The sequence below is a fragment of the Pygocentrus nattereri genome, chromosome 15 (genome assembly GCF_015220715.1).
Source record: "Pygocentrus nattereri isolate fPygNat1 chromosome 15, fPygNat1.pri, whole genome shotgun sequence".
Lineage (NCBI taxonomy): Eukaryota > Metazoa > Chordata > Actinopteri > Characiformes > Serrasalmidae > Pygocentrus > Pygocentrus nattereri.
Window position 1 is genome coordinate 15575470 of NC_051225.1, and position 18981 is coordinate 15594450.

At 41.1% G+C, this 18981-nt stretch overlaps 1 protein-coding gene across 7 annotated transcripts in view; it reads left to right on the plus strand.

Moving 5' to 3' along the window:
• Positions 1 to 1354: 1354 nt before the first annotated feature.
• The window catches only part of plekha7b (pleckstrin homology domain containing, family A member 7b), a 180938-nt gene continuing 163311 nt past the window's right edge, over positions 1355 to 18981 (plus strand). For 3 of the 7 annotated variants that reach the window (XM_017700664.2, XM_017700665.2, XM_017700668.2), the window contains exons 1-3: positions 1357 to 1575; positions 1664 to 1740; positions 1929 to 1986. In XM_017700664.2, coding sequence (XP_017556153.1) covers positions 1493 to 1575; positions 1664 to 1740; positions 1929 to 1986 — 218 coding nt within the window. In that variant the 5' untranslated portion in view covers positions 1357 to 1492. Of the gene's footprint in view, positions 1576 to 1663; positions 1741 to 1928; positions 1987 to 18981 lie in introns of all 7 variants that reach the window. The other 4 variants (XM_037545308.1, XM_017700669.2, XM_017700663.2 and 1 more) reach the window with 3 other exon arrangements.

Here is an 18981-nt window from a genome sequence, read left to right on the forward strand (position 1 = left end):
AGCACTTCTTGTAAGTCGCTCTGGATAAGAGTGTCTGCTAAATGCTGTAAATGTAGTAAGCAGAGCTGATAAAATGGACAATGAGCATAGAAATGAGGAGGTGGTCATAATGTTATGCTTGATCGGTGAATAAAACACTGTGTTTTGAGAACTTGACTTTGAATACTTCCAGTGATATTAAACCCCTTATGAAGTAGAGCTGAAGTATAACTACTGTTGTTGGCTACATTCTAATAATGTTAAACCAAGCCAGCTGCTGTATATCTGACAGAGACTACATCTGGTAGAAATGAGTTGGTGTCATTTTTGCAATCCAAACATGATAGTATAGCTTCACTACTAATTAAAATTGGTGAAGCATTAAAATAGGAGGAGAACTTTGTGGACTTTTATTATGGAAGCCCAATCTCACTGTGTAGGGGAGAAAAAAGTCACCTACATTTTTTTCTCCTTCTCTCTTTCTGGCAGCAGAATGTCACAAATAATTGACGTAGTATCTTTGAATAATGACAAATTTTCTCAGGTTATTGACTTACTATGTCAAAATAATAATTTAAATTGATTTAATATATATCAAAATAATGATTTAGTATCTCAGAATATCATTCTGAAATAATTGCTTACTTCCTTGAAATAAAAGCATTAACTATTTATCTCAAAATATCAAAAAAGTCATTTTTTAGGGATACTAAGACAATACTTTGACAAATTTAGTCATTTTTTAAGATACTAAGTCAATACTTTAAGAAAATTTGTAATTACTTTAGGTATTAAGTCACTATTTTTGACAAATGTAGTCATTAAAGATATTAAGTCAAAAATTTAAATCAATATTTTGAGAAAATAAGCCATAATTGTGAAAATACTATGTCAGTATTCTGCTATGTGACCTGCTGTTGCCAGAGAACAGAAAAGGAGGAACACAGAGCAGCACTTCTACCTCCTAGAGTGGCTTCCATACTCTTTCTTACATTTCAGCGTTATTCCTTCCAAACCTTCCTTCAGGCATTAGTTCACCTTCTGTAGTTACACCTTAAACCAGAGCTTTCCCTGTCAGGACACCCTGTGTGGGTCTGAATGTGGGGCTTTATCTGAGGAGACTGCAGACTATTTTCTCCTCAGGTTACAGCAGTCAAACCCTTCTGATCACATACCTTGAAGTACTGCAGTTACACCCTAACAGCGTTCAACCTCGCCAGCTATGAGGAGCGTCTCTCGGTGGAGGCGATATCGTTTACGCAGCGTATCCGCCAATGTGACCTCCCATTCACCAACACACAACTCACCGCCCCCCCCCCTCAACCCCATCCCTATCCCCACCCCCAGCTCCGCGTTTTCCGTCGGCTCAAACGGTGGAATAAAGCTGTCCCGCACTTTCCCAGCAAGTTTGCTCTTCCCCTTTAAGGAGCGCAGCCCTAGTGGATTCCCTAGAAACTCCGCAGCGCAGCGAGAAGAATGAGGCAGCCGGGTTAGGCGAGTCTAAACCGGGATCATGGCGGCTCCGCTCGGCCGGGACACGCTGCCTGAGCACTGGTCGTACGGCGTGTGCAGAGATGGCCGGGTGTTTTTCATCAAGTGAGCAGTCTGAGAGTCCACTATGTCTACCGTCCGTGGTTTTTAATCGCCTCGTCCAGCTAACAGGTGTTTCTGCTTTTCCCCCCAGCGACAAAACTCGCAGCACTACTTGGCTCCATCCCCGCACAGGCGAGCCTGTGAACTCGGGACATATGATACGGTCAGGTGAGAAGTTTCAGCAGCGTGTTTTACTGCAGCCTTTCAGTGGGAACTTTGGTAGAGGTCAGCATTAGCGGCGTTAAACCGTGTTGGGGGAGCGGGAGCGCAGCATCCTCCTCCCCCATAATGGACAGGGCGCTTTCTGCCTCCCCTCCCTTCCAAACTTTGGGTGTAAATGCTTCTCTCTCCTCTAGATTTACCGCGGGGATGGGAGGAGGGCTTCACCGACGAAGGAGCCAGCTACTTCATAAAGTAAGCCGCTACTCTGTTTCTTTCTCGGGTGGAAGTGTGAGTCTGCGGTCCGAGTGTCCAGACATCACCCCCTCTTGCTCTGCTACTGGCAACACCGCTGCAAACTGGGCTTGATCAGTGACCGTCCACTGTACATCTGCGTGTTTTAAGCCGTAGTGAATTGGGACAGAGGCGCGATTAAGCTAAAGTGTTGGACTTGTGTGTTTATCGTCGTGTTGGAAGCGTTAGTGATTGGTCAGGGTGCTGACCAATGCGGACCAGCTAACCTCTGGCATAGTTTGCTATGACAATTAAGAATGGGTTGATGCAAAATTATGCAGTACTCTTGAGCCAGACTATTATACTATGAGATGTTAATGTACCCCCCTCATGTCTTTCAGTACCTCTGATGTCCAAAAGTATCCAGACGCCCTAATTCTAATCCTGAATTCAAGTACTTGATGGTGTCTCCATTGCTGATACAGGCGTGCAGTTCAGTTGCCCACATATAGCGTATAATCTGTCCTGCAAAGCACTGGCAGTAGAATTGAACACTCTGGAGCAGCTTCACATGAGCCATGCCCAGTGCCAAGCACTAGCTAAAGGGGTATAGCGCTGGACGGTTGTGGTTAGGGAACCAGCCCTGTGACCGGAAGGTTGCTGGTTTGATCCCCTCGGCTGATGGTCCATGACTAAAGTGCTCTTGAGCAAGGCGCCTAACCCCCAGTTGCTCGCTGTGGATAGGGCTGCACACTACTCCAGGCAAGTGTGTTTGCTGCCTCCTAGTGTGTGTTCACTAGTGTGCATGTATGTGGGTGTTTAATTCCACAGTGTGCAAACACAGTTGGCTGATGGTTCTGAATTCAGTTGGAGTAGCTGGTCTGGAGTGATGGAGCATCATTTGAATACCTTTGGGATGAGTTAAAGAAGAGGTGGGTGAAAAGATAGTATATCATGATAGATACTTGAAGGCATTTTCATGATGCACAATATGCATCACGATATTTGGACACTAGACAAAATGCACTAGTATTTTCTGGTTTATAAACTGCTATAAAAAGGACACTGTGGTCAAAATACAGTTTCAGATACATTTTTGAAATCACTGATAAAATCTGACCAAAATATTCTATTTAGTTTGTAGTGTTTGGCTCAGTAACGCACAAAAAATGTGTGTGGAGGGGGGATGATGACCCTGATAGTGGGGCTTTCCCTGCTCACAGCAAGCTTTATGAGCTTTTACATTCATGTTTTAACCAGTGACCTGTCTCCTCCTTTAACACCTATCAGGCGTAACATCATGACCACCTCCTTGTTTCTACGCTCACTGTCCATTTTATCAGCTCCACTTACTATATAGGTGCACTTTGTAGTTCTACAGTTACAGACTGTAGTCCATCTGTTTCTCTGATACTTTGTTAGTCCCCTTTTACCCTGTTTTTCGGTGGTCAGGACCCCCATGGACCCTCACAGAGCAGGTACCATTTGGGTAGTGGATCATTCTCACACTGCTGTAACACTGAAGTGGTGGTGATGTGTTAGTGTGTGTTGCGCTGGTCTGAGTGGATTAGATACAGCAGTGCTGCTGGAGTTTTTAAACACTTCAGTGTCACTGCTGGACTGAGAATAATCCACCAACCAAAAATATCCAGCCAACAGCGTCCTGTGGGCAGAGTCCTGTAACCGCTGATTAAGGACTAGATGATGACCAACACAAACTGTGCACCAGCAGATGAGCTATCGTCTCTGACTTTACATCTACAAGGTGGACTGACAAGGTTGGAGTGTCTAATAGAGTGCACAGTGAGTGGACACAGTGTTTAAAAAGTCCAGCAGCACTGCTGTGTCTGATCTACTCGTACCAGCACAGCACACACTAACACACCACCACTACATCAGTGTCACTGCAGTGCTGCGAATGATCCAAAGCCCAAATAGTACCTGCTCTGTGAGGGTCCACAGGGGTCCTGACCACTGAAGAACAGGGTAAAAGGGGGCTAACAAAGTATCATGATGGTCCTGATGTTATGCCTGATCATGAGGTGGTCATGATGTTATGCCTGATCAGTGTATAATGTTTCTGGTGTCACTAATCCTCTTTTGGCTGAATGCAGGGCTGAGCAGTTAATCATTTTTAGGTCAATATTGCAGTTTGAAAGAGTGCAGTTATCTATAGGTGTCTTACCAAATTCATAATGAAGGAATTTGATCAAATAACACAGAACTCTTCAGTTGTCATTTGCAATCACAGTATTGGCAGATAATCATAGTTTGATGTTTTCCACTGAGCTCTAGCTGAATGCAATCAGATTCTCACAACAATGTTCCAACATCTAGAGTAAAGCTTTCACAGAAGAGTAGGACAAGCTCTTTATCAGCACTATTGATTTCAGAAAAAAATAAGCTTTCTACACACTTTTGGACTTTATGTGTTTAACCATAGCATCAAATGTATAAACAAACATAAGGACAAACCGCTTAGCTCACAGTGAGAGTGCACTGACTGTAGAAAATAACACGTCTTACAATACAAAACACAGCAGTGCTGGGGGTGGATATCGGCCTAAAGCTGTGGCATTTCAACTATTTCAAATATGAGGTTAAGAGCACTGAAGCAGTGCCACAACTCCTACCAGGACTTTGGTCTGAGTTTGCTCAGAAGGTCTATCAAGGTCAATGGAGAGATTGTGAAGCTGTTGAAAAACGATGAATATACTGTCATGACTGTAATGATAACGTAAAAGACTGGTATTTGTTGATTGCTGTTATTAAAGCACAGTTATTTTCCTGAGAAAATGCTGGCAAAGAACCACAGCATTAAGAAGTAAATTAGGATGGAAAGACAATCAAATTGCTTAACACTAGTGTTTTTGTTCAAAACGCTCTGTTGTGCCAAAAAACTGGCCCTAGCAGCCGCAGTGACTGCTGGCACTTTAAGGCAAATACTTAGCATAATTCTATCTCAAGGTTGATGCATTAGGAGGTAAAAGTGACAGGCTATGTCACCTTTATACACTATGTCACTATTGGCGCTCCATGTTTTAGCACTCCCTCTTTTTGTCTGATAGTAGCAGTTGTACATCATCCTCCCTGACTTCATCATTACATCGCGGTTAGATTTAAGCATTTGTTTTCTGTTAAACATAAAAAGGATTGCTGGGGAATCTTTCATCTTTGTGACTCTGCAGGAAGGCAGCTTGATCACAGAGCTCGATACCCATCCGTACTGCAGACACTTGTCCAACATGGGAGTCCTGCCACCAATTACCTCTCTCTTCCTGCCCACGTAATGCCCAGCACGACTGGACGGACTATTCCCATTAAAATTCTCCTCAAGTCCAGCAAAGTGCAAGACCTTCAGTCTCCCCATTAGCCGCATGTTGTTCCCATTATGTCCTGTGTGTGTGTACAGCTGTGTGCCCATACAAACTTATAGTGACAGAGATATATAGCACGATCACGCTATCAATTCACGGGAGCTTGGCTCTGCAAAGTCACGATACCCGTTCAGCTTCATTTAGTATGAAAACAGCCACTTCAAAAGAGGCCCGTGTCCACTATAGCGCTCACGTGTCCTTCATGTCTTTACCAGTTGAGCTGCCTCCTTGGTTAACATATTAAAGTGGCTTTTGGAGGGGCTGGCATAGGGATAGTGGAGGGCAGTATGTCCAAAAATGTACACTGACCAGGCATAAGATTCTGACCACCTCCTTGTTTCTATGCTCATTGTCCATTTTATCAGCTCCACTTACTATATAGGTGCACTTTGTAGTTCTACAGTTACAGACTGTAGTCCATCTGTTTCTCTGATACTTTGTTAGCCCCCTTTTACCCTGTTCTTCAGTGGTCAGTACCCCCGTGGACCCTCACAGAGCAGGTATTATTTGGGTGTTGGATCATTCTCAGCACTGCAGTGACACTGACGTGGGGTAGTGGTGTGTTAGTGTGTTGTGCTGGTGTGAGTGGATCAGACACAGCAGTGCTGCTGGAGTTTTTAAACACCATGTCCACTTACTGTCCACTCTGTTAGACACTCCTACCTTGTCGGTCCACCTTGTAGATGTAAAGTCAGAGACGATAGCTCATCTGATGCTGCACAGTTTGTGTTGGTCATCCTCTAGTCCTTCATCAGTGGTCACAAGACGCTGCCCACAGGACGCTGTTGGCTGGATATTTTTGATTGGTGGACTATTCTCAGTCCAGCAGTGACACTGAGATGTTTAAAAGTGTCTTGAATTATTGTGTTGTGTTTTTACCATATCGCAACACCCCTAGGCTGGCTGTCAGGCATTGGCTCGCAGCAAACAGCAGCTATCTCCCTACAAGACATTTCTCTGCATATCCTCCAGCACTTCCACTAACCTTAAATCAACATTGTCCAGTAATAAGAAACACATGCAGAAGATCCCTCCGCTCTAGAAGATACTGCAGTTACTGGCATAGCAATGACCCTCATCCAGGCTGCAGTTCCCCCAGACAGCCAGACTAGGTGAGATGTTTGCTTGTGGTTTGTTTTCTTCTGTTAGCTTTGGAGAGTCCTTGAAACCCTTTGGAATGCAAGCAAGAAGAACCAGGCTTTGGCATAGTGGAGTTTTGATTGGAAGAGGAATTGTGAATTGTCCTGTCACAAATCACTGAAGCTGGTTGAGACTGGAGTTGTTTTACAAGCTCAGAGTGCATTCGCCGAAGTTGTTGCAGCCAATGACTGGTAGTAGCAGTAGCAGTAATAGTCTTAAATGTTCAGGTTTGTCCATTTTTATAAGTAACAGTATATTATACAGGGTCAGATGCTACATAAGAAGGTCTGGTTGAGTTTAGGTGAGACCACTCAACACAGTTTGAGGTGAGTGTGTGATGATGCAGGCATGTGGTTTTCACAGTGATTGTAGGTTTCCATTAATTGTTATTAGGGATGCACTGATTATGAATGTCTGTGGCCGACCTGAATCTTACACTGTGTGGACTGAGTAAAAACTTGAAACGGATTAAAACTTTCTATTTGCCAAAGTTGCAGTAGAAATAACACTGTTTGCTTTGTAATGAACTAAACTTTGTATTTTACATTTCTTAAATGAAATATGTGTTGCCTGTTTAAATCAAGTGCTACACTGAAAGTAAGGCAACTGGCTATTTATCACATTAAGTTGTGTATAATTATGCCATGACATTTTAATATGGGAACAGTAGCAGCATTCAGGTACTCTGCATCATGTTATGCATGTCATACAGATACAGCACAAATAGGCCAGAATTGAAATTGGCTAAAAATATAAATTGGCTGATTGCCCACAGCCTGTTTAAAGTAAAAAATTCCAGTTTTGGAACCTGTCAATGGAGTGGTACCCCTTCACTCCACTTGGGTACTGGGTTGGTACCCTAAAGAGCACATCTTCTGTACTTTTAGTCAGGGGACATAATTGTACCATAATAGTACTTAGCCCTTATTTAAGGAACATAATTGGACTCTAAGGCCATTGTTGTGCCTTTGAGGCTACATATATACTGTTTGGACCTCGATGAACCAAAATGTGCCTGTACTCCAGTCTTAAAGAAATAAGAACATGGACACCATGCAGGCTGATTGACTGTATTTGGGGTAAGGTGGAAAAAAAAAAGATTAAAAAAAAAAAAAAAAAGGATATTTATTGGACAACATTTTAAAAACTATATAATTTTGTTAAAAAAGGTCAGCCAAGTCATTCTGAGTGGGTTGATGTGAAATGCTCTGTTCTAGAGAAACTAGAAGTCCATCTCAAATTGTCTTTATAGTCAAGGTGACAGTGACATATAGTCATTTTATATGCTGTCCAAAATGACCAGTGAACCTAAACGTCTTTTGAGTTTCATATGAAATCAAATCAAATCACATTTATTGTCACATCACATTTACACAGATGGAAAGTGAGTGCATAGCCCCCTTATAGAATTTATATACAAAAACAGTTCTAAAAACAGTTGTACAGTAATACAGGAATAGAACTATGAAATGTGCTGTTGTACACATTCCGTATGTGTAGTTAGTTTGAAGTAGATAATAATCTATATGTCAATCTATATGTGTAAGTACAGATCATATATAATGTTGATAATGGTAAAAGTGTGATAAATCTGAAAATATTGCATTGTTTTGAATACTGTTTTACCTTACAGTGCCCTAAATGTGCTGCTTCACCATGAATATGAATGACTTAAAAAAAAAAAAAAAAAAAAAAAAAAAGTCAAACTCTTATCTCAAAACAAACATAAAACGTTTACATGCTCTCAATAATCCGATAACTGCAGAAAATCTGATTTTGTCAGTAATCTGATTGTGTTTACATGCACTTGAGTGATCAGGTAGATGGGGAAACTCCAGGTCTACATGAGAATAACAAGAAATAAGTTTTGACGTTACATCAAAGGTGTCTGTGTTGCAGAGGTACAGTATCTACTAAAGTTGGCATGCTAACCATGTCACCAGACAGTAATCAGATTTCTGCTTTGCAACCAGCCAGTAAACTCACAGAAGAAGACGTAACGTAAACATAATGTAAAACTCAAACTTCATGCCGCGCCTGTACAATGTAGTCCTCTGCTTGCTTATTTACAGTACCGCCGTCTGTTTTCGCACATGCTCAGACTGAGAAATACGAAAGAAATCAGAGTGAGTTCACAGCACTGAGAAATCTGATTACTGAGCTAAACTCCAGCCTCTTTATCAGATTTCTTAATCAGATTTTTAGTCCTCACTGTGGTCTAAGAAATGAGCTTGTGCTGTTTACTCAACCATTTGAATAAGTAGATAACAGCACAAAATCCAGTTATGACTGCATTATTAAGTGCACATAAACGCTCTGTCTCTCAGGCATCAGGCTGAGTGTTCGTAACCATTTTAGTCAATCATTTTCTTTTTGGTAGATTGCAGAGCCATTAATGTCTTCAGATGTCCGGATCCTATCACCACAACTGTAAACACTAGAATGGAGCATTTCAATACTCTGAATGACTTTTGTTTACATCTTAAATAGTTTGTTTTGCCGAAAGTTTGATGTTCATAACTTATAATCCACTGATGAGTGTACTGAAATGTTACATCAGTTCATTTATTACACTCCAAAGTCTCACTGTCACAAATTTATTGAAGAAATGTGAAATTATTATTCCGGTGCGTCTCTGTACTTTGGAATAGTTTTGACTTTGGAAAGTGTTTTGCCTTGACAAATGTCAGCAGCTGTGTTTAAAAATACTATCCATCATCAGGCATAACTTTTTTTGAGTGTCTTCACTTCCGAACACACATGGTGATTCATAAACCCACCTGCTTGAACCTCGTAAGCATGACCCCTGTCTCTTTTTGTGTGCTGCGCTGTTGTAGCCCAGTTATGCAATGCAATCCAGAGTGCATTAGCGACTTGCTCGCTGCTTTGCATTTCAATAGCCCTGTTCTTGTGACGGGACCTATTTATGGTCTTTTTTTCACAAGGCAACACTCAACCAGTGGGAAGTACCAGCAGCTGCATTAGCATAACGGAGGGGGGAATTTTAAAGGTCAGAGAAAATGATTTTGGAAATGTGTTATTGCCGACAGGTTTATTGTTGGACCACATGAAGGCGGTCATTGTGTGCGCCGACAACACTGAACACTGTGGCTCTGAGATGTGCAAGAGCACAAATGTCAGGGCTGTGAAATAAAGTGCTTATTTGTGGCTAAATGGCTTTACGGTTCCTGTTGGGTTCTGTAGTCTAAACAGCCGTTGTACATTGTTCCTGGGTCACTTGGGAAGGAAGCTGATTTTTTTTTTTTTTTTTAGCTTGAAACAGAACAAAGAAAAGAGAAAAAGTGGCTTTCCTCCTTTCTGAGTGTACTGTAAAAAATACTTGATGCTTTCTTCACCACCCATTCATTTGCTAGCCAAACAGATTTGCTAGCTAAGCAGCTTAGCATAGCTTGTGGTTACTTTTATTTCATGATTCATTTTCACAAAGGAATTCAGCGTTAGCAAGAACCATCTGGGTCAGAATGGGCAGCCCAGAACAAATTCAAGCTAACTCAAAACCTCATCTCAGACTTGGAGAGGTCATTATTTCTTTTGAGGGCACGGCAAGTGCGATAGGGAGCCTGTCCTTGAGCCTGAGCGCATTAGCTTTATGTTAGCACCTCCCTGGGACCCTTCATTTCTGTTGATGTGATTATTATCTCTCTGGTTAATGGGAGGAGTGCTCGGTGGGCCACATACTGGCCTCCCCTCCCCTATCAAAAGTTTATTTGATTTACTGCAAGCTTGGTGGTTGCCAGATATTTAATACATCAGCTTATTAGGGCTAATGGGAAAAGCACTCAAATGCAAAGCCCACCTGTTCGCCCCCAACCCCCCCCGCCCCCCAGATCCCCACTGCGCTTAGCTAATTAAAAGATGTGAACAGGGAGACAAGCTCTTAGAATTTATCTTCAAATCAGAAGCTGATGTTGACACCTCACATTCTTTGTGTCAGAGCCTCCATTAGATCCCACTGCAGGAACGCTCAGTTACTTTAACAATGAACTGAGATCAGTTACGGTGTTTCACTCGGTGATCTGAGATCAGAACATGTTAAAGAAAAGGTTCTCCAACAAAGACCAACAAACCAAATATTATGTTTGTGATTATTGGGAGTCTCTAGAATGTTCTCTCCATTCATTCTGTTCTAGAATGGTCTCCCTCATTCACACTGTAGTGTTCTTCCTTGTTTACAGAGCAGTGTTCTAGAGCAGTAGAGCCATTCACACTGCTCTAGAATTGTTTCCCTCGTTCACATGGTTGCAGAATGTTCTCTTCGTTCACAATGGCTATGTTTACATGCAAATATTTTTGCCAATCTGATTGAATACAATCGGATTACAGATTCAGACTGAGGTGTTTATGCTCACTCTATTCAACAATCTAATGAAAATCTTCATTTACATGCTTGCTACAAGTCAACGAACATCACTTGAGGTCCATTCAGCGTGAGATGAGTTTCCAGTTGGAGCGCTTGTGTTTTTAATTGCTTTAAATTGATGTCAGGCTCAGAAAAACGTCCTTCACATGCACTTATAAAGGAAGACGTTGTGCTCTGAGACACATAAGCTGGACGTCCATCCCACCACCGTCTTTTAAAAGCTCAGAGTATGAACCTCGTCTCCTCTGCAGACCAGTTTCTGCTCCACCATGTTGAACAGTATAAACCTTTCGCTATGACGCGACGTGCATGCGCAGAACGTACTTACACCTTACGATTGGAGTGTAATCGGATTCAAGCGTTTACACGGATATTATTCTTCTATTAAACGGATTATTTAGAGGTTTACCCACCTCGTTCAATCGGATAGAAATTGTATTCCGATTGGCCTCAGTCGGATTAGTCTATTCCGATTGAGGTGTTTACATGGACGTATTCTATTCCAATTGAGCTATTAATCAGATTATTAACAGATTATCAGGCTGCATGTAGACGTGGCTACTGTTCTCGAATGTTTTCTCTATTTATACTGTTCTAGAGTGGTCTCCCTCATTCACACTGTTTGTAGTGTTCTCCTGTATGTACACTGTTCTAGAAAAGTATCTCCTGTTTATTCTGTTCTAGAACATTCTCTCCACTCAGACTGTTCTCGAATGGTCTCATACATTCAGTTCCATTCTAGAATTTTCTCTTCATTTACACTGTTCTAAAATGTTCTCCCTCATTCACACTGTTCTGGAATGATCTCTTCATTTGTACTGTTCTTGCATGCTGTCCCTCATTCATACTGTTTGTGGTGTTCTCCCCTATTTATACTCTCACCATTCACACTTTTCTAGAATCGTTTCCCTCGTTCACAATGTTTGCAGTATTCTCCCGTATGTACACTGTTCTAGAATAATATCTCCTGTTTATTCTGTTTTAGAAGGTTCTCTCCACTCTGACTGTTCTAGAATGGTCTCCTACATTCAGTTCCATTCTAGAATTTTCTCTTTATTCACACTGTTCTAAAATGTTTTCCCTCATTTACACTGTTCTGGAATTATCTCTCCATTTGTACTGTTCTAGTATGTTCTGTCTCATTCACACTGTTTGCAGTGTTCTCCCCCTAAGTACACTGTTCTGGAATAGTATCTCCCATTTATTCTGTTCTAGAACGTTGTCTCCACTCAGACTGTTCTAGAATGGTCTCCTCCATTCACACCTATCAAGCATATTCTCCCCCATATACACTGTTCTAAAAGGTCTTTGCCATGCATCAGCATTCTAGAATTTTCTCATTATTCGCACTGTTCTGTAATGATCTCTCCATTTGTACTGTTCTAGTATATTCACGCTTATTCATCTCCCATTCATTCTGTTCTAGAATGGTTTCTAGTTGGTCTAGTCATTCACAGAATTCAAGCGTATTGTCTCCATTCACACTGTTCTAGAATACTCACTACCATTCTAGAATTTTCTCTTCATATACCCTGTTCTAGTATGTCCTCCCTCATTCACACACAATGTTCTTCCTGCATTTACATGGTTCTGAAACTGGCCAGATCAGAAAGTTCTCCACATTCACAGTGTTCTAAAATATTCTCCCTATTCATACTGCTCTAGAATGGCCACCTCGTTCACACTGTTCTAGCATGCTCCTCATGCACATTATCCTAGAATGTCCCTCCCCTATTCAAACTGCTTTGTTTGGCTCATCATTTCTTAATCTAGAACAGTACAGAGTTGTTGGATTTGTGGTGCTTGGGGCCAGTGTTTGAACAAGGGAGGTAGAATGAAAAATGGCACAACAGTACAAAATAGGTTACAAAGAGTTTCCAGGGTTGCATTTTTTGATCAGAATACACTGGAAAATTCAAAGTTCATCCGACACAATAGCAGAAACTCTGCTGTGTGATTTTGTGGATGCAGAAGGGCCGTCAGTCTCCAGAGAGGCTTTCTGACCTGAGAAATTTCCAGGTGACTCTGATAGAGGTCACAGTCTGATTTATCTCTCTTGATGTCGATGGTCTGGCCTCAAAGAGATAACTGACTGTCAGCCCCAGCACACCTATGCTAGAGGGCAGTGGAGGTGGCGAATGCAAGAGATTAGGGTTTTCATGTAGAGGGTGCTCTTCACACTATCAGTCTTGCCTAACGTGATAAAAAGGATGACCTTCAAGATGACCATCTTCTATTTCTCACCTAGCTGCTACCCCTGCCCAGTGTACTGATAAGATGCTTCACTCTTGCTGATGGACCTACTTGATTATACAGGCAGTACTCGCTTTCTGAAGTGTAGGTCAGTTGTAGTGTTTATAGAGGAGTTTAATGGCTGTGGCACACTGACCCAACATTCCCCTCTAACAAAATTAGATGATGCTTTTAAAAGTTGAGGAGATTCTCACACAAGCAAATTCTCACATGTAAAACTGTGAATGTTAAAAGGAGACTATGAAAGAAGTCCTCACTGTAGAGAAAGAGAGAACATTATAGAGTCTCCCAGCTATTTTCTCCATTCACACTGTTCTAGAGTGGTCTCCCTCATTCTCATTGTTTGTAGTGTTCTCCAGTATGTACATTGTTCGAGAATAGTATCCCCCATTATTTCTGTTTTACAACATTTTTCTTCACTCAGACTGTTCAAGAATGGTCTCCTCCATTCACACTGTTCAAGCATGTTCTCTCCATTCACACTGTTCTAGAGTTGTCTCCCTCATTCACATTGCTTGTAGTGTTCTCTACTATTTACATTGTTTGAGAATAGTATGACCCATTAATTCTGTTTCATAACATTCTCTTCACTGTTCTGTTCTAGAATGATTCAGGAATGTTCTTTCTATTCACATTGTTCTGGAATGATCTCTGTTCACACAGTACTCGCATTTTTGCATGTTGTCTCTAATTCACACTGTTCTGGACTGGTCTCTGTCATTCACCACAATTCTAAAATGTTTTCTTTAGTCACTCTGTTATAAACCGCTGTCATTAAACTGGATGTCTGAAGTAGTGAAGCTAGGCTGACTGTGAGCGCTGATGTTTGAGGTTACATATTCATGTTAGACTAACCTACAGGTGGGCCTACAGATGTACCCTGCCCATTTAAGGGTTACATAAAAGTGTACAACCCTGTCAGTTTCTTATCCATTTTACATTTACAGCATTTGGTAGATGCTTTTATCCAGAGCGACTTACAATTTGATAATTTTCCACAGGTAGGCCAAGGTGATGTTAGTAGTCTTGCCCAAGGACTCTTATTGGTATAGTCCAGATAAAAGGCTAAACAAGCAGTATTACAGCAGTTCTCAGATCCAAGTCAAATGATTTTCAATGGTTGCTATTTAGAATGCAAACCATATATAAAGAAATTAACTGAGTGGTGATTTTTAGTTTTAGTTCTAGCTACATTTTCCATAGGTTAATGTTATCTTCTCCAGTCTAGTTATATACAGCCCTTCGGAAAATTTCTTCAGAATGCGAATTTAAAGCTTCTGTGAATAAGTCACAAGACATGTGACACAGGCAGTGATGTAAGTGGCTCCCCACTTCATTATTAATATTGTACTGCCCTACAGAATTGTCCCATAATTCAGACTTTACCATAAAAGTGTATCAGTATTCACCAGCCGTATAAAAAAAACAACATTACTTGCTTGATTGAGGCGTAACTTGGTGTCTTATTTCTAACATTTAAAAAACACTTGACTAGGATACACATTTAATTGTTGGTGCATGACTGCAGTAACCTATCAGCCTTAATACTGTATGATGGGCAGTATTAAGGTCTTTGTTTCTAATACAATTCCATAGAGGAGCTGCTACATTTTCATAGTAAGAATTGAGAGAATCTGATCATTTTAGTTTTTAATACTTCAGCAGCCACCATTAACTTTAGATAACATTCCCCTTTCTTCGCAATGCACTTCTGAAGACTTTTAGTTGATGTAATGATCTCCAGTGTCCACTACAAATTATGAGTGCAATCTTGCGGAGATTGCAGTGCCTTCAAAGCTACTCTGGAATTCCTTTTTTATGATTCAGAGACTAAGAAAATAATAGTGTTTCAAAGCCCTAAACACAAATGGAATGAAAAGCACATTATGTTCACAGCCCCAGTGTAAATGGGGAAAACGGCCAAGAACAGTGTGAATGGGGCAGAGCATTCTAGAGTCTCCAAACATTCACACAAAGCTGTGGCACACCAACCCAAAGTTGGGCTGGTGTGTTGTGGCAGAACTTTGTTTTGAGAGCTGTCCAGTTAGTCCATTAATACTGTGACTGCAGTACAGTCAGCTCAGATGACTTGTTTGTAGACTTCTTTGTTGTTGCTCCTCTATGATGGCTGAAGGTAAAACGGTAGTTTTCTTTGGGTGGGTTTGGGTTAAAGGTGGCAGTAGACTTCTGGAGTGACGATGCTGGAAGTCTGCGGTGAACTCTTGATCTGATCCTCCCCTCCCCACCCTGTGCCCATTGTGCACCAAACAGGCTGATCCCAGTCCAAGTCCACATGTCGCTGCCGTGACAACGGCCTGTTGCTTGTGCAGCAGGTTGCTGGAAATAAGAAGCAAGTGACACAATGGAGGGACTGTTGAGCTCGAGCGAGCATAGTAAAATCACTCTTCTTTACATCTGCACAAAATGGAGGAGTAGCAGACTTTCTCGAACCTATTTCATTACTGAATTAGACCAGAGCCCCTCGGGAGCAGGAACCTCGTCTGAACATGAATAAATAAAAATCCTAACATCGAATTAACACCTCTTGACTCGAGTTCCTATTTATGAGCTGCTCAGCTTTATGGAGCTGAAAACAACTTTCAGCAGTAATCTCCTTTGCTTAGGTGTCATTTATGTGAAAAGTCACAAAGGAATTTGTGCCGCTTCATTTGCGCAAGAAAAGCTGAAAGCGCTTTTCCCAGTTTTCACCTCGAGCAAAGCAAATGGGTACCTGCAGAAGTCAGTCTACATTGAGGTAGTGCAATCCTATAGCTCCCCTAAGGCATGGCTTCACAATGGTGTCCTGTCGGGACAATGTTCTTTTTGTCTTTCGGGTTTACGTCCCACAGGAGCAGCAGCGGAGGTGTTGGGTTTCCATGAGACAGTGGCCATACGTCGACTGCCTGCCTCAGACTCTGGTTGCCCACTCTAGCTGACGGACTTTCTCTTTGCAGTTAACACATTTGGCTGCCTGTCAAAACAATAAAGTGAAAATGAATACGGGGAAAATATTGTTAGTGTCCAAAGAAAAACATGTATCTCTAAAATAGTAACTTTACAGGAGAAAATCAAAACTTTCTTACCTTTTGAAAGTTTTGTGAAAATATTTTTAATATATATTTTTAAAATATTTTCGATATGAAGAATAAGATAAGATAATCCTTTATTAGTTCCACATCGGGGAAATTCTCAGTGTTACAGCAGGAAAGGGACAGCAATGGAAAAAAAGAGAAGAAGTAACAAGAAGAGAATTAACAAGCAAGTAATTCACTTTAAGTACTTAATAAGGTTTTGTACAGTTTGTTACTTGTTACTATACAGACAATATGTATTAAACTAAACATAAAAAATAAGATGAAAATATAAACTCTATCCTTCACAAAGATTAACAATATAAAGAATTATGAATAAATTAAAAGCTAAGATATTAACATCCATCCATTTTCTAAGCCACTTCTCCTTCTGGGTCACAGGGGGGTGCTGGAGCTTATCCCAGCGGTCATCGGGCGGAAGGCAGGATACACCCTGGACAGGTCGCCAGTCCATCGCAGGGCAGTCAGACAGACACACAGTCACTCACACCTAGGGGCAATTTAGCATGTCCAATCGACCTGACTGCATGTCTTTGGACTGTGGGAAGAAACTGGAGAACCCGGAGGAAACCAACGCAGACACAGGGAGAACATGCAAACTCCACACAGAGAGGACCCCGGTCACCCCGCCACCGCCACCATGCCACCCAAGACATTTACATTGTAAAGATATTTTGACTGAAATTCACATGGATTTTTGCACATGAGGTACTGGTTTATATCACACATGTGGTGGTGAGGAGTTACAATATAAGCCATTATAAACAGAAAGCTTAGTATTTACACTATAGAGATATTAAACAATATACTGCACATGGAGTGTTGATTATATTGCACGCAGGAAAAGGTGATAAAAGCACAGTATATTCGGTAGGTGTGTGGGGTTTGGTGGGGGGACATACACAAAGACGCACAAATAAGTAAAATAAATTCAAACTAGTCAAACATTTTTGACCAACAACCAAAATATCAGCATTTTCACAATTCAGTTTGGCAGTTTCAATACCAGAACATCCATAAAATAGTTAAAGGCTGTGAATCTTACGTGCATGTATGGAAAGTTAATGTAAAGATGTTTTAGTCCAAGTGATTTCAGAGCACCTATATTACTCTATTCACCATTAAATGTCATGCAAAGCAGCCATGTGACTGAATCAGCACAAACTAACGAGCAGAGCGAGCTTCGCAGAGAAGATCATTAACTCTGATCAGCTCTCAGCTTCATTGTTAGGGCCAGACGAAGGAGAAAAGGTGACATGAGCTGTTTTTCTACCATTTACAGGCTTTAACCTCTGTTCCGTGCTGTTGCCATGGTAACGCTGAATGATGGCGCACGTGAAGTGGGGAAAAAAAACACATAAATTACAATCTGAAAGTTCACACTAAGGGCACATGGCCATGAATCGGACACATATCCGATCTAGGACCACATATGAAAGTGGCTCAGGTCGGATTGGAAAAGACCAGACTTGTTCACACAGCTCTGAAAACATCAGATCTGAGTCACATTAGGGCAAAAAATCGGATTTATGCCACTTCAGCCTGGTAATGTGAACGTAGCCTTAGAGATTTTTTTAATAGTGAGTGCGTTAACGTCCACTCATTAATCCGATCACATTCAGATTTCTGCAGTTATCTAATTATTCAAATGGTCATGTAAACACCATGTTCTGATCTAGAAATCCAATTAAGAAATCTAATAAAGAAGCTGGATTTTAGCTCAGTAATCAGATTCCTCAGTGCATTTAAACTCTTACTCTGACTTCTGTCAGATTTCTCAGTTTGAGCATGTGCAAGATCAGAAGGTGTATGTCGTGAAACACAGCAGAACACTTTTGGAGCGGCGCTGAAATCAAACATGAAATAAAGGATTTAAATAAATATTTGTATATGTTCATATGTTTATATTTTCATATTTTCAGTTAAAGTGGCTCAATGTTTTAAAAAAAGCTGCGCCATGAGGTTTGAGTTTTATGTTACGTTTGTGTCATGTCTTCTTCTGTGACTTTGCTGTCTGGTTGTAAAGCAGAAATCTGATTACTGTCTGACTCATGAGCCACGTTTACATGTAGCCTAATAATCCATTAATAATCTGACTAATAGTTCAATTGGAATAGAATACGTCCATGTAAACATTCGGAATACAGTTTCTGTCCGACTGAACGAGGTGGGTAACCCTGTAAATAATCTGTTAAATAGAAGAAGAATATCTGTGTAAACGCCTGTATCTGATTACGTCCGTTCTGCATGTGTCGCATCACAGTGAGAGTTTATGCCGTTCAACATGGTGGAACAGAAACTGGTCAGCAGAGGAGACATACGTTATGCTCTGATCAGACTGCGGTGGGATGGACGTCCAGCTTATGTGTCTCAGAACACGGCGTCTTCCTCTCAGCCATCTTTAATAAGGACATGTGAAGGACGTTTTCCTGAGTCTTGACAACTTTTGACAGCAATTTTAAAGCAATTAAAACACAAGCACTGCTCACTGCTGCTTATCTCACTTTGACTGGACTCGCATGATGTTCGCTGTCATGGTAACGTTTACTCTAAGTGGTTCTCCACACATGTGCATAATTTTGGAACGGATCACTTCTAGTGAGCATGTAAACGAAGATATTCCATCTGATTGTTGAATAGAATGTGCATATAAACACCTCAGTCTGAATCTATAATCAGAATGTATTCATTCGGATTAGCTAAAATCTTTTCATGTGAACACGGAGTTTCCCCATTATCTGATTACTGAAGTGCATGTAAACATATTGATCAG